This window comes from Myxocyprinus asiaticus, chromosome 11 (genome assembly GCF_019703515.2).
Source record: "Myxocyprinus asiaticus isolate MX2 ecotype Aquarium Trade chromosome 11, UBuf_Myxa_2, whole genome shotgun sequence".
In the NCBI taxonomy this organism is placed as follows: domain Eukaryota; kingdom Metazoa; phylum Chordata; class Actinopteri; order Cypriniformes; family Catostomidae; genus Myxocyprinus; species Myxocyprinus asiaticus.
The window spans coordinates 41,755,864-41,781,533 of record NC_059354.1 but is presented as its reverse complement, the minus strand read 5'-3'; the positions used below and the strand labels follow the sequence as shown (position 1 = coordinate 41,781,533).

Here is a 25,670-nt window from a genome sequence, read left to right as displayed (position 1 = left end):
TTCGAGGCACATCTTTTCACTGTTATTTTCATGAGTTATATAAGCTGTAAAATAAAATAAAAAAATATATATATATATATATATATATATATATATATATATATATATATATATATATATAGTATTATTTGGGTCCTAATGTGTTGGAAAATAGCAATAAATAATTTTCTGAGGTAAACTGCCCTTTTAAGTGTTAATTCAGCAATATCACCTGTGATTGGTCCGGCCTGACAAACGCTGATAAAAGTGACGACGTCGTGGACGATAATGAACAATAATTAAACGTTAATAATTGCCAAATGAACTGGAACCAAAATAAATTGAAGACACGCGGTTTATTCAAATAAAAAAGTATACTAAATAAAACATCTGGCGTTTTCTAAATGTAAAACTGACCATCAGAGCTTTATCAAATTTCTTTGTCCAGAACTCCGTGGAATACTCCTCGCATCAAGCCATCATAATTAATAGTGAGAACACAATTAGGACGTTTCGTCTTGTTTTGTGAATGGTGCAGTTTTACCGACTCAACGCATGATGGCGCTCTGCTCCATTATTTTCACCGTAGCATTCATTAAACTACAGACAAAGAAGAACCGCATCGTGGCCACATGTGAAAGTTCAGAGTGGATAGAAAGAAACATGGTGGAGAAGATTGACATCCGCGTGGTTCGCTGCGGCGGCAGCAAAATAAACCTGCGAGCTCCGATCATCTCCAACGACTCGAGGTATCCGCTGCTAAATCAAGTCCTCTCTTGTGTTTAATTCTGTCTCTTATTTTTCTAAATTTATTATCACAAATAGACATGACGATTGTTGGAGGGAATCACGCATGATCAACCTATGAGCAAATTAAGCTCTTGAGACTCTGGATGTCTCTTTAAACATTTAGAGTGACATTAACTGCATCTTTAAAATTCTATAACCATTGGTGATTGCTTAAACTGCAATGATAATCATGAAATAATCTGATCCCACATTCCTAGTGGATCACTGTTTCAGACACAGGTCATGCCTATTGCTTTATTATAAAATATCTGTAATAATAATGGAAATCACATCATGATTACGTTAAAATACAGATATTACAGATGTGTCCCATGTTACTGCCTTGATGCTTACTGTCAGTGTTTATTTGTCAGCAGTACTTGTTGACAAAGAAATGTGTTCTATGAGCTTAACTTTGAAGAGGGTTTAGAGATGGAAATAAATTAGTAATACAAGTACATTTAAAAATTGTGGGTGCATGTTTTAGAATAATAGATTATACTGTTTATGAGTAAATAAGTGTAAAGAAGGAAAAAGGGTATTATTAATAAACAAGTATTTTATACTAGAATGCAATATTAAGTTGTATGTGCAAAATTTTAGGTGAGTGGATATTTTGATAAATTATTTAAAAGTAGCAATAATTGAAGAAAAAAAAATATATTTTTTTTGCAATGAGTACAATAAACAGTACTGATTTAGATGTCTCCTGATTTGTAAATAGGAAGCATTAATTATATTAACTCGATGTGAATAGTACTGTTGGATAGAAACAAACAACCAAATGAGAACATTCACCATTCAATGTCATTGCATTTAGTTGTAACCACATTGTGTCACTGAATGTTTGTTTGTTGCAGGTTTGTGTTGTGCGGCTCTGGAGATTCAGTGAAAGTCTATAGCACACGCACAGAAGAGTGGCTCCACACTCTTCATGGCCACACCAACCACGTCACAGGCATTGCCTTGAATCCAGCCAATCACCTGCAGGTTTGTGTGCCTCTCTTGGATTTTCTTGTTAAAGGGTTAGCTCACCCAAAAATGAGAATTCTCTCATCATTTACTCACCCTTATGCCATCGCAGATGGGGATGACTTTGTTTTATCTGCAGAACACAAACACAGACTTTTAGAAGAATGTCTCATCTCTGTATGTCCATACAATGCAAGTGAATGGGTGCCAAAATTTTGAAGCACCAAAAATCACATAAGGGTCACATTAAAGTACTCCAGATGACTCTGGTGGTTAAATCCATATCTTTTGAAGCAATTTGATAGGTGTGGCTGAGAATCAGATCAATATTTAAGTCCTTTTTTTTTATTTTATTTATTTTTATTTTTTTTACAATAAATTCTCCTCCCTGCTCAATCTCCACTTTCACATTCTTCTTCTTGTGTTTTTGGTGATTCACATTATTTGTGCATATCGCCCCTATGGGGCAGGGAGGAGAATTTATGACAAAATGACTTAAATATTGATCTGTTTCTCACCCACACCTATCATATCATGTCTGAACACATGGATTTAACCACCGGAGTCATATGGATTACTTTTATGCTGCCTTTATGTGGATTTTGGAACTTCAACATTTTGGCACCCATTCACTTGCTTTGTGAGGACCTACAAAGCTGAAATATTCTTTTAAAAATCTTAATTTGAGTTCTGCAGAAGAAAGTTATACACATCTGGGATGCCAGGAGGGTGAGTAAATCATGATCAAAATTTTCACTTGTGGGTGAACTATCCCTTTGAATAAATAGAATTCATAGCTACGGAGTATAAATAGCTACCGAGCTCCTTTACAATATTTTTATGCAGTGAAAGTTGGCCCATAGGAGCTTGTTACTCTTACCAATTTGCAGAGTGCAGACAGTCATCTGGATTCAGGGAAAAGCCTTGTTTGTCTCCTTTGATCAATTGAATATTCTCATGAGTACTTAAGGCCAAACATACTCTACGTAAGTACGTGAACGCAGACACATCTTGCGACGCAAGCTCGATTTCACGCGTCGGTGCGTTGTGCAATGTGTCAATGCGCAATTTGTAACCTAGCGCAACTACGCGCTGTATTCTCAGCATTGCTGCAAGGGGCGCTGCAGCGGATGATCTTTTTTTTTTTTTTCAGTCAACAACTGTCATGGCGGAACAGCAATTTAAAGAGAGTCTCGCCGAACAAGTTAGATTATACAAACATATTTTTCTGTCGTCTTTTCTGCGAATACAAAAGCACACACTCCTCAACTGTCGACATGTTGACTCCACCACATCTGGTTTTGTGGTGCCTAAAAAAACTTTCGCCCCCATGTGGTCCAAGGTTTGTGACCGTCAGAGCGCACGTAATGCATGTACAACGGGACCACACGTTGGCCATGCGTTGGCGAAGCGCTCGCATTTGCATACTTGCGTGAAATATGTTTGGGCCCTTAACCTACTTGTTTGTTACTGTAGTTATCTTTAGTGCTTTGTTGCGTTCCAAAGTATATTCAGACAACCAGCATGTTTGAATTTGGTCTGAGGTTCATTCAGTTTTGGGGGGGTAAACAACCATTGATAGCAGATTTCCTGTCGTAGTGATCTTATAGGCTTAACGCACTGCACCCAGTTCTGATTTGTTTTCAAATCTGATCTTTAGGGCATCTTGCTGTGGTGCTGAACAGACAGCAAAGTGTCATAGGCGTCTCTGTGCTGTTATTTACAAATTCATGCATATGCTGTGTCCTGAACTGCTCATTCTTTCACTCACTCACTCACCATTCATTACATAGTGGATGCCACATGTGAGCATAAATAAGTGAATTTCTGATAAATCTATAGACTGTGCTTTGTGTATGATGATAGTCACCTACCAAATGAAGAAGGGAAAAAAAACCTTTATAAAATTTGATCTGACCATGCAGAATAAATTACATTTCCAATCCACGTACTGTATGGGTCCGATTTCATGTGTTTTTTTTTTGCCATTCAGACTGCAAAGAATTAAGCAAATTTGAGTCAGATCCGCTAAAAAGTTGGATTTTTGCTGACATCTGAACAAAGCCTTGGTTTCTTGCGAACATTACATTTTTTTTATTTTGTTTCTATTACACCTCCAACAAGGACCCTGACCATCATCTATTATTTTGTGAGTGTGTGTTAAAAGGAATAAAACAACAGAAATTCTTCTCTAATTTGCTGTTTTTTTTCCATTCTACTGCAGGTATACTCTTGCTCAGCAGATGGCACTGTTAAACTATGGGACTTTATTGACGGCATCCTTATCAAGGTACAGCTTGTGTTGACCATGAGATCTCAAGGCTGCTGTTTCTTTAACAAACTTTGCTAAAACTCATTCCTTTCATGTTGTTTTCTAACTTTTGTTTTAGACGTTTAACATTGGATATCCGTTGGTTTCACTATATGTGTCCCAGAAACATGAGGGAGTCATTTTCCTTCATCTTCCCATGACTTCAGATTCAAAAGCGGGTATGTTTATACGTCTAGGCCTATTTAACAGATCCAGTATTCTGATATGCAGCTTTTTTTGTCCATTTTACCAGGTTTCGGCATCTGCCATTTAAAAAAAAAAAACCTGCATCGGTCCAGTTACCTTCAGAACAGATATAGTTTATCTGTATCGTGACATTGACAGAAATTCTAGGCTAAGAGGAAAATTGGATACGAGTGTTTTGATTTAGAACCACTTTTGAAAGTGGCCTAATCTGGTTAAAAAAAAAACCTGATCTCCTATGTGTTTTTGCTGCTTGTGTGCATGCAACAATATCCATGGCCAGAAGTTGGTGAAAAAAAATTAGAATTGGTTGAGTGTAAATGCAGTCATGGTCTGTTAATGGAGGAAGTCGATTAGTTTACTGCCACATTATTGTCCTGTTTTGCACACTGATTTGACATTCTCAGAATAATTACGCTGTCGTGTGATTTCAAAAACTGATAATAATCATTCTGTTCCATAAAAAAAAAACCTCAGTTTGAGGTTTTTTTACATAAAAAAAAAAAAAACCCAAACTGCTCATGCCCTTTCACCGCACGAACAGACTTGGTAAGTTCTTGAATGTTAGAAAAGCTGTAGTTCAAGGATGTTGATAGTTCTGCGTAGGCAAGTTTGCTTTTTGTTTCTTCAAGTTTGTGGTGCATTACCAATTTATGAACATGCTTGCAAAATAATGTTTCTCCTTTACATAATCGTAAAACACTTGAATCGTTCCATGCAGCATCGCTAAAGAGATTCTAGAGTGCCGGTTTTCAAATCACTGTATCACAGTGTTCATGTTCATAACAAATTGGTAATGCACCACAAACCTTGAAGAAACAAAAAGCAACCTTGCCTACGCAGAACTATCAACATCCTTGAGCTACAGCTTTTCTAACATTCAAGAGCTTATCAAGTCTGTTCGTGGGGTGAAAGGGCATGAGCAGTTTGAGGTCATCCTGAGCAGTAGGCTTGTGTGTCTTCATGTCCAGAGTGTTTCCAGTTGGTTGCTGTCCATCTACCCAAATCAGCAGAACACGAGGTGGAGGCCAAAGAGCTGTCTGCTGTTCTGACCGATATCAACCAAAACCCCAGCTGCACAGCTTTTGGGAGAGGGGTAAGAGCTTTCTCGTCACTTTCTTATAGGGTGGTTGAAAGAATTGACTTAACAGATTGTTTGATATGTTGTCTTGAAACCATTTTAGTCTAATCACATTCTAAGTACACCTTTTGAGGTATCTGTTTGAGATTTGAGATTTTTACATTTGGCAGACGCTTTTATCCAAATCGACTTACAGTGCCCTGATTACAGGGACAATAATCCTGCCCCTGGAGCAACCTGGAGTTAAGTGCCTCGCTCAAGGACACAATGGTGGTGGCTGTGGGAATTGAACCAACAACCTTTTGCTTACCAGTTCAGTGCTTTAGTCCACTATACCACCACTACTCCAGTTTAAGAGGCTAGTTAGTCCAAGTCTAAATGATCATTTCTTTAAAAAAATAATTACATAAAATTGATAGGCCTTACAGGTGCAGGAAGACAAACACACAGAGGACATGGCTGTGTATTAAGCACCTCCTTATGCCATCCTGAAAAAGTTTTGCATTTCTGAGCACATTTAAGGCCCCTGCACACTTCCTACGAAATCAAAGAAAAAATAGGTGTGACGTTGGCGGGAGCCCCGGGAAGAGTTCTCTTTTCTTTGTGAAGGGCAGGGCGCCCTGGAATGGGTTCGCCCCGAGATAGGGGCCCACGCCCTGGAAAGCGCCGCGGTTCCGGCGGCGCTTTCCTATGATAACGATATATATCACAATACAATAAAAATTTTGGAAAAATTGCTTAATATATTAAATAACCATATCGTAATGGCTTTTTTAGGATAATCAAGTCTGTGAATTAAATGCATCCAAATTCTTCCACCTCATATACTTTGCTCTTTATTCAGAACTTGACAAACATAGTCAAAGAAAAAAAAACATTGTGCCACTAGTCATTGACCAATATTATTATTTTTTATAAACTTTCCTCCAGAAACACAGGATTTTCCCCAAGCAATGCAACAAAGTAAATAATGCATAAGTAAAATAAATAAATAAATCCCACAAAAATAAACACTTGCAGAAAATATCCAAAATTATGTTAACGAATTTGTCTAAATCGGAAGCTCTTGTTCTGACAGCATATTGCCCTGCCACGGCTTTCCAACCTGGCGCCTTTCAATGGCTCAAGTAAGGCATTAGGTATTTAGGCATTTTATTTCCAGCAAATTTAAGAGATTTAGTTAGTCAATTTGGACCCATTAATGAAAAGGTTCTCGTGTGATGTGGATAGGTGGGCTTCACTACATTTGTCTATGGCAGGGAAGGTCAAGGTTATAAAAATGAATTGTATCCCCAAATTCAATTATCTGCTACAGAGTCTATCTCTAGAAGTCCTGTTTATTATTTTAAACAATTTGATAGAATATCTAAGTCCTTTATTTGGAGTGGTGGATGACCTCTGTTGCATTTCTTTAATTTACATTGACCAGTTGACAAAGGAGGTTTTGGCCTCCCCAATATTTTGTTTTATTACTATGCTTTAGTCTTAGACACCTGGCCCATTGGTCTCTTCCACCAGAGAGAGCCCCTCCCTGGTACAACATTGAACAAGCAGTCCTTGCCCCAGTCTCACCATTGCAAAGTCTTCCTAGCAAACTGCCTAAGAGAAGTAAAATTGCATTCAGTATGGGCAAAGGTTTCCCGAATGTTATTTGATATTTACCTAAATGTTTCCTCAAGCATATGACTGAACCCCAAATCGTTGATTCAGAGTCTTTAACAGCTCTTAAAGGAATAGTTCACCCAAAAATGAAAATTTGCTGATAATTTACTCACCCTCAGGCCATCCAAGATGTATCCGAGTTTTTTTCTTCATCAAAACAGAATTTAAGACTTTTAGAATTTCATTTCAGGCCTCCTCCTCCAAACAATGCAAGTGAATATCCTCCATTTTTTTGAAGGTCCAAACTTCATATTTAGGGTGCATCGAAACAATCCACACGACTCCAGTCGACAAAAAGTTATTCTGAACCCAAACGGTTGATTATTTTTAGATTATTTTGTTATTATATATAGCAAAATTATGTAAACACTTAACAGTATAAATATTAACACTTATGACAGTTAAAAATATAACTGAATTTATGCAAAGCACATCTTTTGGCTTTCATAATATTATTTGTGTGCTTCATTTTGAACAGATGCTTGTATTACCACAAGTGATTATCGTCACGTGACAGTTTGCAGATGACATTTTTCTGCTCTGTGTTTGTTTTTGTGAACCTACACCACTTGTGTCGCACCTGTTTTGATAACAAGCTCCTCTTCATTTTCTTGAATTGTTTGGGAGTCACCCTGTTCTTTGGATGTTTTTTCAGTGTTTTTCCTGGGTCAATATTGATTAAAGAGATCATGACATAGTTTTTATTTTTTTCCTCTTTTTTTTTTTTTTTTTTTATCATTTTATAATCTTCCCTGAGTTCCACTTATGTTAGTATAGTTTTTTGCACCAACATTTTTTCCACCCTGTCTCTGGCCCTCTGTCTGAAACTCTCGGTTTTAAGCTCTCTGGCCCTTTAAGACTTCAGTGTAAACGCCCACTGTCATGATTGACTAACATCATGCAGCCCTTCCAATACAGCCATATTTGAAACACAATCCAAAGAAAAAGGACAAACTCCACTAGACCACAACATTTATCAAACTAAATTTCAGGATATAACGCACATCTAACACATTTCATCTGAATGTATTAAACGGTTCGCTCAAGCAGCACCATAAACTATCAAACAGCCATGACATTAAATATTCATGAATTAAATTGTTTACTTTCGTTTTTGCGGTCCTATAGTGTTTTAACTGCCCCATTTTTCAATAACAGTTCCTTTTGCGTAACCAAAAACACAAACTTTTCGGTCTGTTAATCTTAAACTTTTCATTTGTTAAAAGCAGCAAACTATAGTAACAATCGTGCAGCTTCCAGTGTTGGCGTCCTTCATCCGCTCTCTCTCTGAATTCACCGTGACGATTACATATATTATGGAGGTGGAGCTATTCAAATTACTCCTATCTTCTACGGGGGGAGATTTCAGAATGAGTAATTTTTGCAGGCTGGAGAGGAATTGTTTTATTCTAAGACTTAGAGTGTGTTTTTATAGTACAATGACTTCATATATTTCAAAATATCATGGAAAATTTGATTCCTCATGACATGACCCTTTTAAGCGCTTATGAAGTGGCGATCGCAGGATGGATGTCATTGAATTTGCTTGGGTGGCCGCTTAAAAATTTCTAATGCCATAAAAACCCTGTCCATTTTTCTTAAATTCTCTCAGTCTCACGTGAGGCCCCGCCCACTGATAGATAAGCCCACACTGAGCACATGGATATTTACAAATCGTGATATACACGACATAGCAAAATCTCAATCGATTGACACTTGGCCTGGATGTCTTTAAGTTTCTTAAATTTAAATGAGAGTAAAACAGATCTTTGTGGTTTGCTCTTCAGAAGCCCCTAAAACTTCTCATTTAAATTTTGGTGTTTTATCCTCTTCAGTTAAAACTTGTGTAAAAAATTTGGGGGTCGTTTTGGATAGTGCCCTTATATTTGACAAGCAAATTAACAGTTTTTATCAACAAAGAGTACTGGCTAAAGTGAAGTCCTTTCTGTCCATCAAGCACTTCGAAACAGCAATACATGCTTTTTTCACCTCAAGATTGGACTATTGTAATTCCCTATATTTGGGAATAAACAATTCTTCCATATCTAGATTATTGATGGTTCAAAATGGAGCTGCAAGACTCTTATCGGGTATCCGTAAACGTGAACATATTACTCCTGTTTTAGTGTCTTTACATTGGCATCCTGTCCGTTCTAGAATTGATTTTAAAGTGCTCTTGATTGTATTTAAATCCTTAAATGGCCAAGCCCCTGCCTACCTCTCCAACCTTTTGTGTGAACACCGTCCAGGAAGAGATCTTGGGTCCACCAACCAGAGTTTAACTGTTACTAAGTCGAAGCTAAAATCTAAGGGTGATCGAGCGTTCGCCATAGCTGCACCTAAATTTGGAACAACTTGCCGACTTCTATCAGAACTGCTCCAACACTACATATTTTTACATCTAAGTTGAAAACGAATCTTTTCTCTCTAGCCTACAACTTGATGTTCTCTGTTGTTTATTATTTTATGTCTTTGGGTCTATATTTTTGTTTTATTGTGGATTTTATTGTATTTAAAAAGTTCTTGCGAGCACATTGGTCAACTGTTGTTTTTAAATTGTGCTTTATAAATAAATTTGATGATGCTAAAGTTGGCACAACCTGCTAACAAGTTTAAGGGGCAGTTAGTTTTTCACATGGTGATATAGGTGTTTGATATCTTTTTTGCTTCAATAATAATAAAAAAATATATATATTTTTTTTTAAACTGTATTTTGTGATTACTCAGGTTGCCTTTATTTCGTATGAAGATTAAAACAATTTAGTATGAAAAATAGAAGAAATCAGGAAGTGCGCAAATACTTTAACACAGCACTGTACTCTTAAATGCCCATTCACTCATGTGCCCAAAGTATGATACTGTATGCCTATCATCATTCTTTTGTTTGTGTTCTCCCCATTTACACTTTTATACACCCATCTTTGCAGTAGTATCAGTGTCATCATAAATTACGATAACAGTGTAATCGGCGCATATAATGATCACGTATATCTTGTTAGCACATTAGCGCCACGATTGCAAAAGGTAAATATTACACATTACACTTTATCTACTAATATATATGTTACTTTATATCATCAATTAGTTAAAACAGCATCTTTTACTGATCTTTTGTCCACTCATAGAATGAGGCATGAACTTTTGTGTGAAATTGATAACACATATTAATGTTATATTAGTTGATGTTTTACATGTAGTCTTGAGCGTTCTCATATTTAAATGCTCCTCTAAACACCTCCCCCAGCGGTGTGGCGGGTGTCTGAATGTTTGCTCAGCTATTTCAAACTTTTTTACATTTGAACATAGAAGCACTTCTCCTTGAGTGTGCTGGGGCATTTTAGATGATGTGTTGCTGATTCTCTTTACAACTGAGGTGCAGATCTCTTGTGTTTTGTATTGATAATATACTCAAATGCAAAATACAAGCCATCTGATAATACAGATGTTACTTGCTGCAATGCAGAGATATAGTGACAACATGAAATAAGATTATATTATGGTATAATGACAATAATACAGATGTGTTAGTGATAATAAGAATTTAGATTTTCCTCAAAGGTCACTGATGTAATTTACTTAACATTTATGCATTTTCGCAGAAGATTGCACTTGGTATTAACATCTGTCACAGGTAGTCCAATCAGCACTAATTGCAGGTTTAAATAGGGTCCAAAACATTTTGTGATCCAGTTCAATACGTGCCCACTGCCATTTGTAGTGTAATAGTTAATCATGATGCATCCCGAATGACAGGAAAGAACAGACTACTCTTAACAGGAGAACATTGCACTAAAACAAGGATTTGAAACATTGCCAGTTATGTACATTGAGAGAAACCCTATTCATTCTAAAAATTTGGAAATGCTCTTATATTCTTATTGACAGTAGTGCCATCTTTATTTTTGATGGGAATGACCGTGAGACTGTGAGGGATAGATTTACAGTCTTTTCAGTGGGTTGTACTGTAGTTTGAAGTGTTTTGGATTGTTCCGCTGACAAAACATTGATAAAAATGTCCTGCAAGTCATTTCTTTCACACGCTCCCCGCACACACATCAATGTCTTCCTGCCTGCACTCAGCAATCATAACTCGTCCCGTGACAATCTGTTGTGCTGGATTCCGGGGGAGTACAGACCTCTAATTTGAAGCTCTAAAAAGCACATAAAGGCAGCATAAAAGTTATCCATACGACTCCAGAGGTTAAATCTATATCTTCAGAAGCTATACGATTATTATTATTTATTTTATTTTTTTTCACCCAATTTGAAATGCCCAATTCCCAATGCGCTTTTAAGTCCTCGTTGTCGCTTAGTGATTCGCCTCAATCCGGGTGGCGGAGGACGAATCCCGGTTGCCTCCGTGTCTAAGACCATCAACCCATGCATCTTATCACGTGGCTTGAGTGCGTTGCCACGGAGACATGGTGTGTGACATCTGTTTGTCACCCACACCTATCATATTGCTTCTGAAGACATGGATTTAACCACTGGAGTCGTATGGATTCCTTTTATACTGCCTTTTGTGTGCTTTTTGAAGCGTCAAAGTTTTGGTCACCATTCACTTGCATTGAATGGACCAACAGAGCTGAGATTTTTCTAAAAATCTTCGTTTGTGTTCAGCAGAAGAAAGTCACATATCAGGTATGGCATGAGAGTGAGTAAATGATGAGAATTTTCATTTTTGGATCATCTACTGTATTCCTTTAAAGAGACTGTAGGTCTATCCCTCATTTTCATTCATGTCAAAAAAACAAATACAGCATTTCTGTAAATAAGGTCTATTGCAATGTTTCGATTCTAAGTCTTTCACATCGGGTCAACATTTTAGAGTAGTCTAACAAAATGGCTGATTTCAATTTCTCCAAATCTTTCCAAATGCAGTCTATGGAGATAGTCATAAAATTTAATTCATTATTATTAATTGACAAAGATTTGTATTACCATCTCCCTACCAGAGATGAACTAAAATCCTAAGCTGCATGCTTGTATTTTCCTTTGGAAATGTTTAAACATTAGTTAATGTCTGGCAGTGGAGAACTTGCTTGGACAAACACCACGTCAGACATACTCTACTTGTTATGGAGAGATCCTTTGCCAACCTGTGCAGTCATTGCAGTTGTAAGAGTGTTGATGTTGTAAGGTAAACATGGTTTGAACCCCCTGTAGGTTAATTAGTGTGGCGCTGCACAGGTGTTATTTTCGTAGAGTAAGTGAGGTGTGCAACCGTGTTGCAGCTTCACTAGTTGTTTTGGTAAAGCCATTACTCGCTATGACTTGTGAACCTTATTTGTGGTTGTTGACGAATAAAGATCAGTGCGTTTAATAGAGGGACAGTCGCCGTGGAGCAACCTGGGGTTAAGTGCCTTGCAAACGGACACAGTGGTATTGACTCGCCTTTTGTGGGAACTAGCGTCTTTCCAATTACAAACCTTGAAAGAAAATGATTCAATTAGAAAACCATGAAAATGGCTTAACAAGCACCTTTTCTTTCCTGTTTTAACATATTTCCGGAATTTTGGAAGGGAATTGTTGAAGAGCGTGTCATTTTTTTAAATAGCCATTATAGCCTTTAGTTACATTACAGTCATGAACCGAGATTGGTGACTTCAAATCTTAGGGAGGGACATCAAGGGGAGGGACAATTCTTATCCTAGACAGCATTTAATTGGACAGAAATCTGTGTAGTGCGAGATGAGTCATCAGTCTTTTTGGTCTGTTTTCCTAGCAGAGAGAGAATGTACATTTTAAGGGTGTCTGTCTGCTGTAAGTTAATTTTTTTCAACCTTTAGGAGTATGCAGTCATGAATATGGTTTTAAAGCTAATATACATGGATTAAAGCCACAAAACATCAACTTTAACATTTTGTTTTCTTGTTGCATTTTCAGGGTGAATACATAGCATCTGCTAAACACCTCCGACTTGATGTTTTTTTCTTCAGGAAACAGAAGAAATACAGGTAATAAACACTGGATTCTGAAAAGCTTTTAAGTTCAGAACATGCAGGAGCGTGTCGAACCACACTGCTTATTTACTGGCCTCAGGCAACTTATGACATATCTGTCATTGCTTATTTTTGTCCTTGGCTTTCTGCTTGTGCTGTCCCAAATACCATAGCTTTTTTGTGAACCAACAAAAGAGCTGAGAAAATGCTTGCTTACATTTCCAAAAATTTTCTCTCTTTAGTTTTTTTCTTAAAGCTACAGATAAGAAAGCAGCCAGAAATGCGTTCACATGCCTAGCCTGTCACCCAACAGAAGACTGTATTGCGACCGGTCATGAAGATGGCAAGATCCGCCTCTGGTAAGATATGAGGCCAAAGTCCATAGCTTTAGTATCAAATGCAGGTCACATTGGTCAGAATTGGAGGTTTGAATTAAACCTGCACTGAACTGTTTGCCTTTGCCACAGGAGAAACTTCAATCACAAAAAAGAGTACACATATTCTACCCAGCACTGGCATCATAATGCTGTAAACACTTTGTGTTTTACTCCAGAAGGTAATCTTATTCAAGTAAGATGGTGTGGGTAAAATTCACACTTTTTACTAGGGGTGTAAATCGATTTTACGATATTATATGCCCATTTTACACAATCAATTACATTTTATTATCTCACAAGTGCAACCAAAAATATATTTTTTTTTTATGTTTTATTAAGCTCTCTGAAAAGTACAAATCCACATCAGGACATCCACAACAAAAAAAGGAATTGTTCTGACAAGTTTATTGCCATGCTCCAAAATGGATCAAATAGCACCATGGAAATGTCATAAAACGAATCCGTACAACTCTTGCACTTTATTCCAAGTCTTCTGAAGCCATAAATTTCAGTCTGTTCCTCTCAGATAGATATTGTAAGTCGAGAGCTTCCCCTATGCTTTAGTGCTTAAATCTCATTCGCGGTTGTGTATTTAAACTTGACGCGTTGTGATTGGCTTTTGCATGACCAATGGAGTTTGGCGCCAGTGACATCAAACATGGTGCGATGCGTCTAAAGGCGGCTTTTTTTCAATTGCGCATGAGCGCGAATTAGATTTTAAATAAAGGGCAACCTATACCTTTAAGTCTTGGATTGAAAAACACTACTGTATCTGTAGGAACTAATCTGTTGAGTGGAGGCATCGAGTCAGTGCTTGTCCAGTGGCAGTTTGGGGCGGACAACAAAAAAGAGTTCCTACCACGTCTCGGAGGATCCATTGTGCACATATCTGCGTCAGATGATGGACAGTTGTTCTGCACATCTCATTCAGACAACAGTAAGTTAACACTGAATTTGACATGATAAATGAATGTAAGATTCAGTTGCAACACATCACTGTTCCTTTTCATTTTGGTTAAATGTGACCGTGGACATGTTTTTTGAAGTACATTTTTATGCACTGGATAGGTCGTACATATTTTAGTATTGCATGATATTTAGACTCAGCTCATGTTTCTCATTTCTCTTCACTTCCTCAGAGATCACCGTTATCGAGAGCAGCCTCAAAGTATCTGGTGTGATTCAGGGCTTAGTCAAAGGTTTGTAAGAAGTGTCATTTACACCAACTGTTTGGATACCATAACTATAGCAATTAACGTTTGTCTTCTGATGCCCTTGATGGTTCTAGGAGATGCAGTTTTGACTGATTTAATGATTGACCCACGCAGTAAAGCTTTAGTGCTAAATGGGAAACCGGGTCATCTACAGTTCTACTCCCTGCTACATGACAAGCATCTCTATAATGTAAGTCTGCTGTACTCTGAACTCTTGAGAGACACTGATGGTATCTCTTTTAAGCTTAGCATTTCTCTGAAATGCATACTTGAGCGAAAACATGGGGAAGTGTCTTTAGAAAAATTTGATCATGTGTTAGTACAGTGTGTATGTCTAAGCTGTGCAAGCATATGTCAGGAGAAATCACATGAACTGTGGGGCCCCACTTCACGTGAAACAAATGTTTCCTTATGTTTCAGTCTTGAAACACTTGGAGTCTGCGTAACGGTTTGTCTGTTCTATTCACAGCTAGACATAGTGCAGCAAGAATATATTTACGAAGCCGGTCTGGATCAGTTTGAAGTGGTAAAGGCGGCCTTTGATGTAAAAGGTTCCTGGCTTGCTACAGTAGAGGAAAGGGGACAAAAATCCTCTGATCCTGAGTTTTTCCTCAAGCTATGGGCTTTCGATGACAAAATGCAAAGGTATTAATGCATGTGTAAAATTCAAATAAAACCCTGTTCCAAGATAATTTCATTATGATGAAGGGCTGTCACGATTACGAAATTTGGCTGATTAATTGTCAAACAATAATTGTGATTTATGACTATTGTCTGTTTTAGGGCTTTCACGATTAATTGTCGTATTTCATATTTAACTTCAAAGATATAAATCAAATAATAAAATAGGGTTATATAATTTCCTTTTAAGGCTTTAAAAAATTATGAATGACATGAAAAATAATGTTTTAAAAATCAAAATATTTCTAAATACTTATGTCTCTCGTTTTGGTCAACTTTTGGTCAGTTTACATTTACACTTGTTTTAAAAGTCCTGTATTTTAGGGGGCCTGGGTAGCTCAGTGATAAAAGACGCTGGCTACCACCGCTAGAGTTCGCTAGTTCGAATCCCAGGGCGTGCTGAGTGACTCCAGCCAGGTCTCCTAAGCAACCAAATTGGCCTGGTTGCTAGGGAGGGTGGAGTCACATGGGGTAACCTCCTCGTGGTCGCTACAATGTGGTCATTCTCGGTGGGGCGCGTGGTGAGTTGAGCGTGGATGCCGCGGTGGATGGCGTGAAGCCTCCACACGCACTATGTCTCCGTGGCAATGCGCTCAAGCCACGTGATGAGATGCGCGGGTTGGCGGTCTCAGATGCGGAGGCAGCTGGGATTCGTCCTCCGCCACCCGGATTGAGGCGAATCACTACGCGACCACGAGGACTTAAAAGCACATTGGGAATTGGGCATTCCAAATTGGGTGATTAAGAGAAAAAAAAAAAGTCCTGTGTTTTATATTATTAGTGTTTTTTAATAAAAAAATAACAATTTTGTTATATATTTTATTATATTTATGTTATGCAATAGTAAAACATTTCTGTCCTTATTTCTTCACTTTCACACATTATTTTAATGCTCCGTGATTAAGCCCACAAGTCCTTATTTCTCACGAAGCAAAACCTTGAGATTTCATTCAATCATTTTAATCACTCCACAGAAATAGAATAAGCGTGTCTCCTCCTCTGTGACTGCATGTCATTAACACTGCGTATGTGAACTCACAATGACCTGAAACATTTGCCGTTACGCTATCTTTTAAGGTGAAGCCATTTAAAAGTTTATATTTTTTTCGTTTATATTTTCTCGGGAGTTAAGTGTGAGCCTCTGCTTAAGGTGCGCGCATCGGAGCGCTTGAAGTATGGTTTAGAGAAGCAGTTCACGTGCTCTTCCAGACAGGAGATGCTAGTTGACATCAGCGGTGCAGCTCAGTGACACTCTGAGATCAATTGAATGACACACAAACGCGCCGTTGACGACATGTAGCTTATATATTCGCTTAAAATTTGCTTATTTGGACATTACATGTGATTGGAATTAGAAGTGCACATTAATCGCAGTTATCTAAAATAACAGCGATCAGAAGATTATTTAATAATCGCGACAGGCCTATATGGCATTTTAAGAATTTAAAAAAAATCTGACAATCCAATAATATTCCTGTAACAGCATTCCCCCCCCCCCTCTTTTAGTTTTGTACTGAACACTACCATCGCTGCCGCCCACACGGATCCGATTATGTCCATGTGCTTCAACTCTTCTGAGGAGACCACCATGCTGGTGACTACAGCTAGAGACGGCCAGTTCAAAGCGTGGTTACAGAGGGCTGATGCAGACACACAACGTGAGTCCAGTGTTACAGACCTTTGCAAAACTGTTAATGTTGGAAAGAGAAGTCTAACACCAAATGTCATAAGTCTGAATTCAGACATACCTGTCTCACCACAATGTTTCTGTGTATTTTAGAGGACCAGACCTTTTGGTCATGTGATTTTGTGGGCAGCTACCATAACCTAATGCCTACGAACTGCAGTTTCTCAGCCGATAGCTCTCTTCTGGCGGTGAGCTTCCAGGAAGTCATCACCATATGGAACCCAGAGACCTGGGAGCTGCTCACCACCTTCTGCCAGCCACCTGGAGAAATAAGGTGTGGTCTTTTTTTTTACCACTTTGCAAGGCTTCGTGGATGATCCCCATCTTCAAATCAGGAAATCCAGACTCCTGTTTTCATGCATAGTGATTATTTCATGGGTTTCTTGCTTAAAGGAATATTCCAGGTTCAATACAGTTTAGCTCAATTGACCGCGTTTGTGGCATAATATAGATGAAATTAATTTTGACTCACTCCTCCTTTCCTTTGCAAAAAAGCAAATATCTGGGTTCCAGTGAGGCACTTAAAATGGAAGTAAATGGGGCCAAGTTTTGGAGGATTTAAAGGCAGAAATGTGAAGCTTATAATTTTATAAAAGCACCTACATTAATTATTTTAAAACTTGTGTATTATTTGAGCTTTAAAGTTGTTTAAATCATTACTTATCTAGTAGTTTTAGGGTTTAAGGGTTTGTTGAATACAAAGTCATGGCAACAAAGTGGTCAAATTGGCTATAACTTTACACAGAAAAGGTTAGTATGTGATTTTATCACACTGAAATCATGTTAACACGCACATTGTTTTTGTCTTGTGGCTAAACTTTTGAAATAACTATAACTATAACCACAACTATCGGTTGTTGGTCCAGGATGGCTACATGAAATATCTGCTTCTGTGAGAGTAGAGATGTCAGCTTCTCCTTTCCACACAACAGGTGATAGCAAAGTAACACAAATAGCGAGTAACACAAATAGCGAGGTTCCGATAAGCGAGAGACCAGCAAAAGCAACAGCCAAAGAAATAGAGAGCGCAAGAGAAGAGAGAGGCATTGGGGGAAGCAGGAGACAAAAAAATAATTTGAAAATAAAGCATCACCCATGTCTCCCAAACCACAGTCTCATCATTATTGTCAGCAGTTTTTTCCCGTTCTGTTCAAATCAGTACAATAAAGGACGCGAGCCCGTCTTTCATGTTGTTTGTTGATGTGTTATCACGAATAAACTCTCCTGTTGCTATGTGTTGAGGTTTGTGAATTAATTTCAGGATCATAGTTTCAGTCGGGGACGATGGTCATGTGGTCGATATCCAGTCTGCGATCAGTCCTGTAGTGCGCGCTTGGCTTTAGTATTTGTTTCTAGCATCTCACTCTGTCTCTGGCACGCACATAGGCGCCACTGCACTGTTGTGGTTCAAATTGAACTCAGAATATATTCTGAATTATTGACAATTGTTTCAGAATTGTTGGAGAGAGAATCGCAATCTAATTTATTTTTTTTCCATCACTCCTCATTGAATATCTAACTTAATGGTAACTATGAGCCAATAAAAGTTCTTTAACATTGCAGCACTTTACTGTATTATGAAACAAGAACTTGGATATTTAGTTAATAATAAGGGATTTCAGTGAGGGCACAAAATCTGCTTTGTGCAGTATTTATTTTTTTCCCCAATTTGGAAAACCCAATTCCCAATGCACTCGAAGTCCTCGTTGTGGCGTAGTGACTCGCCTCAATCCGGGTGGTGGAGGACAAATCTCAGTTGCCTCCGTGTCTGAGACTGTCAACCCGTGCATCTTATCACGTGGCTTGTTGAGCACGTTACCGCGGAGACACACCGTGGCTTCACGCCATCCACTCGCCACGCATCCCACCAAGAGTGAACCACATTATAGCGACCACAAGGAGGTTACCCCATGTGACTCTACCCTCCCTAGCATCCGGGCCAATTTGGAGATTAGGAGACCTTGCTGGAGTCACTCAGCACACCCTGGATTCGAACTCACGACTCCAGGGGTGGTTGTCTGATTTATACAGTATTTACAATCCTCTTACACTTACTTGCTGAGCCATAAATTCTTTGCAGCTTTGCACTGTTTGCTTTATAGTAAGCCACAATTGCAATGTAAAAATATTTCTGAATGTGAAGAGAATTGATAGTTTGTGCACTTTAACATAACTAAAAACATTTAGGATATTTACAGTTATTTATTACTTTGATAGTGTTCATTGCTGTCCTTTTCATATTTTTCGATTAACAGCAGAATAATTTGAGACTAATCTGGTAAAATATGTAAGTGACATGAGCTTGACTGATCACGGTGGCCTTAGAATTGGTGAAAAGCAGTGACTAAAGGCAGTTAATTTGATCCACCAGGGACCTTTGTTTTGGCCGATTAAGCTGTTCCAAATACCTGCTTGGCACCACCACCAAGAACCTACTCTGCTGTTGGAATCTCCTCACTTGTTCATGTAAGTGTTCACTACAGTGTGTGTGTGTGTTTATTTGTATCTGTGTGCAATTCATTGAACTTTTGTCATATTTTAGCCAATGGAAACTTAGGAATTCCTTGCATTAGCAATGTGGTTTTGCATTGTCAGTTTTGTTTTGATGACACTGATTTGTTTTGACCACAGTGGAATGGAGCACATCTGTGGAAATGTGCATGCTGCAGCCAGACCCTTTGTCAGAAAACGTGGCTGCATTTTCATACCAGTCTAAACGTACTGACCGTAAGTGTTTGCAGAAAGGCCATTGTCAGTTGTCATTAATTTAAAAAAAAACAATCACATTGACAGCGATCTGCAGCGACTGGAATTCATTCATTTATTTTCAATGAAAGTTGCTGATTTCAAGCCACTCGACATAGTTGAAAAAAGCTCAAGCAAGTTTAAGCAGGTTATTGAGGAATACCAACAATGGGAGTGAAGGGAGTGGAGTTCAGGTGAGCCATCTCATTGACCCCATTTCCACCTAGTATAAAGATGCATCTCGGGGGATCCGAGCACATGTGGTCAGGTGAGACACATCGCTGATATGCTTAAATGCATCTCTTGTGACCACTCGTGATCTGATTTGGAGGGGAGGGACTCTGTTTCATGACGACATAAATCAATCACTGTCAGTGTGTTCCTGCATGATAATAAACCAGAAAACACAAAGAAAGTGCAAAAAAAAAAAAAATGGCATGCTGTTTCTCCCAGATGCATCTAAAACAAATTCTAAGCACAAATACAACATTTTGAGCAGAATTGTCCGTTATTTTAGTGGATAACCTGACCTGCAGATGTTCGTGCTTCTCATAAGTCCCTGCATGTTGATTTCAGACACACTGAAGGTGATCCGTGAAGTTCTCGTGTTTGTGTATATATCTGCTTTTTAAAATTTTCAGATCGGACGTTTATTCCCTTTTAAACCGCTCGAAATCGGCAAAGTTTAAACTCTTGTTTTAGCACAGCTAAAGTTGATTGACAGGCGAGGGGTGGCCCTTCGCTGTTGTCAGGATGCATACAGGACGGATTAGCGTTAACACCTCAAATGTAATTCGCTTACATGCTTTTTTTTTTTAACCATAATCGTATGTGTTTTTTGTGATCCAATCACAAAACGTTTTTGACCCCTTTTATACCTGTATTTAGTGCTGACCACATGTGATTGGATCACCAAAAACGCATCTTAATACCAGGTGTAAACAGGGTCATAGAGACACTGTAGTTGATTTGCAGTCAAACCTGATCAACTTTTTTTACTTTGAGCAATTTTACTGTTGCGTGTTTGCCTGGAACCACATACAAGGATATAATAAAACAAAAAAAATCAGTGGATAAGTGTTAGAAATTGTCAGCATTCTAAATGAGTTTGATTCATACCTTGATAGATTATGCATCTTGTTCATGATGTGATTCATTAAGCACTGCTGCAAAAGTGTATTCCACTCCAGAATGTTAACTTTAATTAGCAAGAAAACTGATTCTTTGTCCATGTAGAAAATGGCTACGTTCACACCGCAGCTGAATGTGACCTAAATCGGATTTTCTGCTCACATCTTTTTTTTTTTTTTTTTTTTTATTTATTTTTTTTTTGAAAGGTTGTTCACATAACATTTTAAATGTATCCCATATCAGACACTGGTCTGAAACCCGATGCACCTAGACTGTCCCGCATACGTATAATCAACCTCTGGCATGCTCATCATAATAATGAGTGATGTATTAAATTACATTTAAAAATGTAACTAGCAATTTGTTTTTTAATTAGTTTTTTGAGAGGATAGGACACCTAATGCCTATATACTGTATCTAAAAATGTTAGCAAGTGATGTTGAAAAACTGTCTTGATGTATAAAGTATTTTTATATTAAGAAATTTGCCTTTTGTATGGTGCAACTTAATTCTCATCGATGCTCGAGTGTAATCTTACTTGAGAGCGAAACACAGCATAAAATCAAGGACAGCAGGAAAAACGGCATAACATTTGTAAGGTAACGGTTATTATAATAGTCTATAATTCAGATTTCAGTTGACTTGCTTGCGTTTTGATACAGTTTGAGAAATATAGAAACTGTGTTTTCTGGGGGCCTGGGTAGCTCAGCAAGTAAAGACACAGTCTACCACACCTGGAGTCTCAAGTTCGAATCCAGGGCGTGCTGAGTGACTCCAGTCAGGCTTCCTAAGCAACCAGTTGGCCCGGTTGCTAGGGTGGGTAGAGTCACGTTGGGTTAACCACCTTGTGGTCGCTATAATGTGGTTCTCGCTCACGGTGGGGCGTGGGTTGATTTTTGCGTGGAGTCTCCACACGCGCTAGGTCTCCGCGGTAACGCACTCAACAAGCCATCTTGGAGGCAACTGAGATTCGTCCTCCTCCACCTGGATTGAGGCGAGTCACTACGCCACCACGTGGACTTGGAGCGCATTGGGGATTGGGCATGCCAAATTGGGGAGAAAAGAGGGAGAAAATCAACAACAACAAAAGAAACTTTTCTGCGCAAGAGAGCATTTACAGTAAACAAATCTATCTCTGTATATTTTCATGTGCTTATTTCACTACGGGTGATCCAAACGATTCTCTGAACCCAACTGTTGAGCCTATAATTTTATCTTCTTAAAGAATTCAATGCAATGTTGAACTGCCGTATATTGATGTAAAAGTCGCATTAAATCTGACCTGACTGTTCAAACTGAGGGCACATTGGAAAAATCAGATACGTATCTGATTTATTTCCACACGTGAAAGTGGCCCAGATCGGATTTGAAAATGTCCAATTCTAAGCGCTTTTGGCTGTTCACATGATCATCCAATTAACAGATCAGTGTCACACGTGAGTGAAAAAATTCGATTTGGGCCACATTCAGCTGCGGTGTGAACGTAGCCTCTCTAATTTTTACCAGCAATGCGTCACATTTGTGATCAGATTTTCAAAAGTTATGGTCAGTCAATAACATTAGAGTGTTCAGTGGCAAGAATGCCTAGTAGTGACCTCCAGCAATTAAATCGCTGTCAGTGGGAACGGGTCTAAAAATTAGTGATTCAGACTCTTGCATAAGCTGCTTTTAATTTATTTTCTGGTCTCTGTACAGTTTTTGTTTTCAAACCCAGCGAGCCACAGCCTCTGTTCAGTCGAAAGGAAGTGTGTTCAGGAAAGGTGCATTGTGCTGTCTTTGTCCCTCGAGAAGAGCCGTTGGATTTCTGTGATGAAAGTTCCCAGTGGCTTAACAGATCTCAACTGTACTTCCTCACCCTAGACATGGTACTTCTGTGATCCTGCTTCTAATCATAAATCACATGGTTCTTCAACAAACATTTACTATTTGTAATCAACGTTTCATCTTTAGATTGCGTTCACTTGCCACTTTCTTTGCTGTGGTCTTTGTGTCCTGATGCATCTAGTAATAATAACTGTTCAATTCTCAGGATTTAATGACCTTTAGCACGGCAACAGAGGATGATAGAATGTTGGCCTCAAGTAAACGGGTACGGTTTTTATTTTATTCAATCTTCACACCTCCTTTCTGCCATTTTTATGTGATATACGTTCAAAATACGTTCTGACATCAGTCTCTCTGATACAGCTCATCATTGATGACACCGTTGCTGTAACGCCATTTTACCTGCTGCTGGGTAAACACAGACAACAGCAGGAGAAAGAGAGTGCAGTGTCCCATCCAGTGCTTGACAAATGGCAACAACCACAGAGTTCAGTTACCATCAAAGAGGTCAGTCATTTCAAGTAAAGACGTCAGTATTTTACAGCCTTTTAATTTAAGTATCCATTTATGTATAGCTCTAAATTGGCTCAAAAGGTTTTTTTTTTTTTTTTTAAATCATAAAATTTAAACCATTTTAATAGTAAACATTTTGTTAGAAATAGTCAAGCCATGCTTACCACGCAGTTTTGTTTGTTTGTTTTTTACAAAGTGAACAGAAGGAAGAGTGATATTGAATAATTTTTATGGACCAATGTAGCAATACAGCAGAAAAGGCTATATTTATCTACACATTTGTTTACTGAAACATTTGAATATATGAAAAATGCCAAGCTAGGATTTCCCTGAACATTTGAGTGGTTACGCACACATTTATTCAGAGTTTTGAGTCAGTTCATTGAAACAGTTTGAAGTGATTCACTACTGCTACTGAAGTTTTAAACAGATGTGCTATTAAAACTAGGGATGAACCGATATGGAATTTTTGGGCCCAGATTATTGGACCACATCTTTTCTTTTTGCATTTTAACCCATTAAACTGGACGTGCTAGCTAATTAAGGTACTCCCTCCCTGCAGGGGCCTGGGTAGCTCAGTGGTAAAATACGCTGGCTACCACCCCTGGAGTTCGCTAGTTTGCTAGTTCGAATCTCAGGGTGTGCTGAGTGACTCCAGCCAGGTCTCCTAAGCAACCAAATTGGCCCGGTTGCTAGGGAGGGTAGAGTCACATGGGGTAACCTCCTCGTGGTCACTATAATGTGGTTTGTTCTCGGTGGGGCGCATGGTGAATTGAGCGCGGATGCCGCGGTGGATGGCGTGAAGCCTCCACACGCGCTATGTCTCCGTGGCAACGCGCTCAACAAGCCATGTGATAAGATGCGCGGGTTGACTGTCTCAGACGCGGAGGCAACTGGGATTCGTCCTCCGCCACCTGGACTGAGGCGAATCACTATGCGACCACGAGGACTTAGAGTGCATTGGGAATTGGGCATTCCAAAATTGGGAGAAAAAGGGGACTTGCATAAATTGTATTGTGTCCATTTATATGAACATTTATCGTACCCATTTATAGGTTTATTTATTGTAATAATAATGAATCACTACGTTAGAGAGAATAACAAACTTCCCCTAAACCAAAATGAAACAAAATAAATAGCATATAATGAACATTTAAACAAAATACAAACACGTTGAAAACGCAAATCTCTGTATATATGGTGTATTGTTTATTCTGGTAGCCAGTGTGTGCTCGTAGTTGTAAAATACAACCATTAGTTTCACTCTTAAACCAGTGTTTTTAGCCAATATAACATCTCGTGTCGCTCTGTGAGGATTATTTCAACATATATGCACCATGTTACATTGGGTTTGGGTTTGTTCTATATTCAGGTGTTTTTATCAAACATAAACAGAATATGGAAAATATGGCTCTATACTCTTTTTCTGGCAACACGCCTTGCATGCGCATACGCACTGATGCTTGAGATTGCCTGACAAGGAGAGAAGCTGCAAGCAGTCAGAGATATCGGCTGCTCGATAATATTCTGATTTTCCCAGTTGGCTGCCGGTAATATGTCAGCCTTAACACTTAAACTCTCTAGTCGCGAAAACAAGGAGGGTTTACGAAACTATGACACGGTCTGTTGGAAGCTTGACTTAAAAGTTGCGTAGTTTTAGAATGCCAGCAAAATGTAATAAAGTATGGCTCAGCCAGCCATGGAAGAGATGGGGGAATGCATGTTTTAAAGTATTTATTTCCTGAACTGTTTACTGTGGTAGCTTACTTTTCCCTCATTCTTTTTTCTGTTTTTAGTTGTTACACACACCAGCTCATGTTCTACCTGCAGCTTCAGTCTTGTGCTCAATGTTTGTCAATTCCCTCTTGATCTCCAACACTGGAGTCCGGTAAGAGACAACACTCAAGAACAAGTTATTTGTTCAGATATTCAGATGTCATGATGGATATTTATAAAAAAGACTTTCTCTGAAAGTAAAATGCTGCGGCCTCGGTTTCCCTTCCCTTTCTTGTATGAGATGCTTTTTACCTCCAGTACATCATTTTTATATTTTTCCTTTTTATTTGTGCTGTCTCATCCTCAGAGAGGAAATGAAAACTTCGGAGCAGGAAATGAACAGTGAGAAAGAGGAAGAGGGCTCTGAAGGGGAAATGGAGACATGTGATAGTCAGCAGGAGCTCCGAGCTCAAGGTTCCTTAGATGAGGTGACTCCGAAGCTTTCTAAAGCACAAGAGAGGGAACTGCGGAAAATCAGAAAAACTGACTTCAGCTGGTTGACTGGCCTTATTGACTCTAAACCATGATGAAGAAATTTCACAATGCAGTTAACTTTTTTTTTCTTTATCATTCCAACTCCAGCTTCAGATCCAGAAAGAAGTGTGGTTGGTTAACAATTGTTTATTCGGACTGCAGCAGCCCTTTAGTGGTTTATTTTGAGTAATGGGACTTGTTGGAACAATAAGGACAAGAGTGCGATTTTGTAACTGAATATTAGTGTAATGTTCATCCTATTTGCATCAACAATAATTTATAAAGAACTTTTTGACTAATGTACTGTG

General features: G+C 38.5%; 1 protein-coding gene across 1 annotated transcript; it reads left to right on the top strand.

Annotated features, from left to right (window-relative positions):
• Positions 1 to 598: 598 nt before the first annotated feature.
• On the top strand, positions 599 to 25,661 carry wdr75 (WD repeat domain 75). Its single transcript, XM_051710571.1, has 21 exons — positions 599 to 728; positions 1,629 to 1,758; positions 3,965 to 4,030; positions 4,131 to 4,230; positions 5,227 to 5,351; positions 12,885 to 12,955; positions 13,183 to 13,299; positions 13,408 to 13,496; positions 14,096 to 14,254; positions 14,457 to 14,516; positions 14,606 to 14,721; positions 15,001 to 15,176; positions 16,719 to 16,870; positions 16,993 to 17,173; positions 19,271 to 19,365; positions 19,531 to 19,626; positions 22,471 to 22,640; positions 22,805 to 22,864; positions 22,963 to 23,106; positions 24,909 to 25,000; positions 25,196 to 25,661. Exons 1-21 carry the CDS (start codon positions 643 to 645, stop codon positions 25,413 to 25,415), a joined length of 2,505 nt encoding a protein of 834 aa, XP_051566531.1. The 5' UTR covers positions 599 to 642; the 3' UTR covers positions 25,416 to 25,661.
• The last annotated feature ends 9 nt before the right edge of the window (positions 25,662 to 25,670 follow it).

Coding starts and splice junctions, on each gene's coding strand:
- wdr75 (XM_051710571.1), top strand. CDS start 643: ATGGTGGAGAAGATTGACATCCGCGTGGTTCGCTGCGGCGGCAGCAAA. Junction 5,352..12,884: donor GCACAGCTTTTGGGAGAGGG/GTAAGAGCTTTC, acceptor TTGCATTTTCAG/GGTGAATACATAGCATCTGC. Junction 22,865..22,962: donor TGTTGGCCTCAAGTAAACGG/GTACGGTTTTTA, acceptor TCTCTGATACAG/CTCATCATTGATGACACCGT.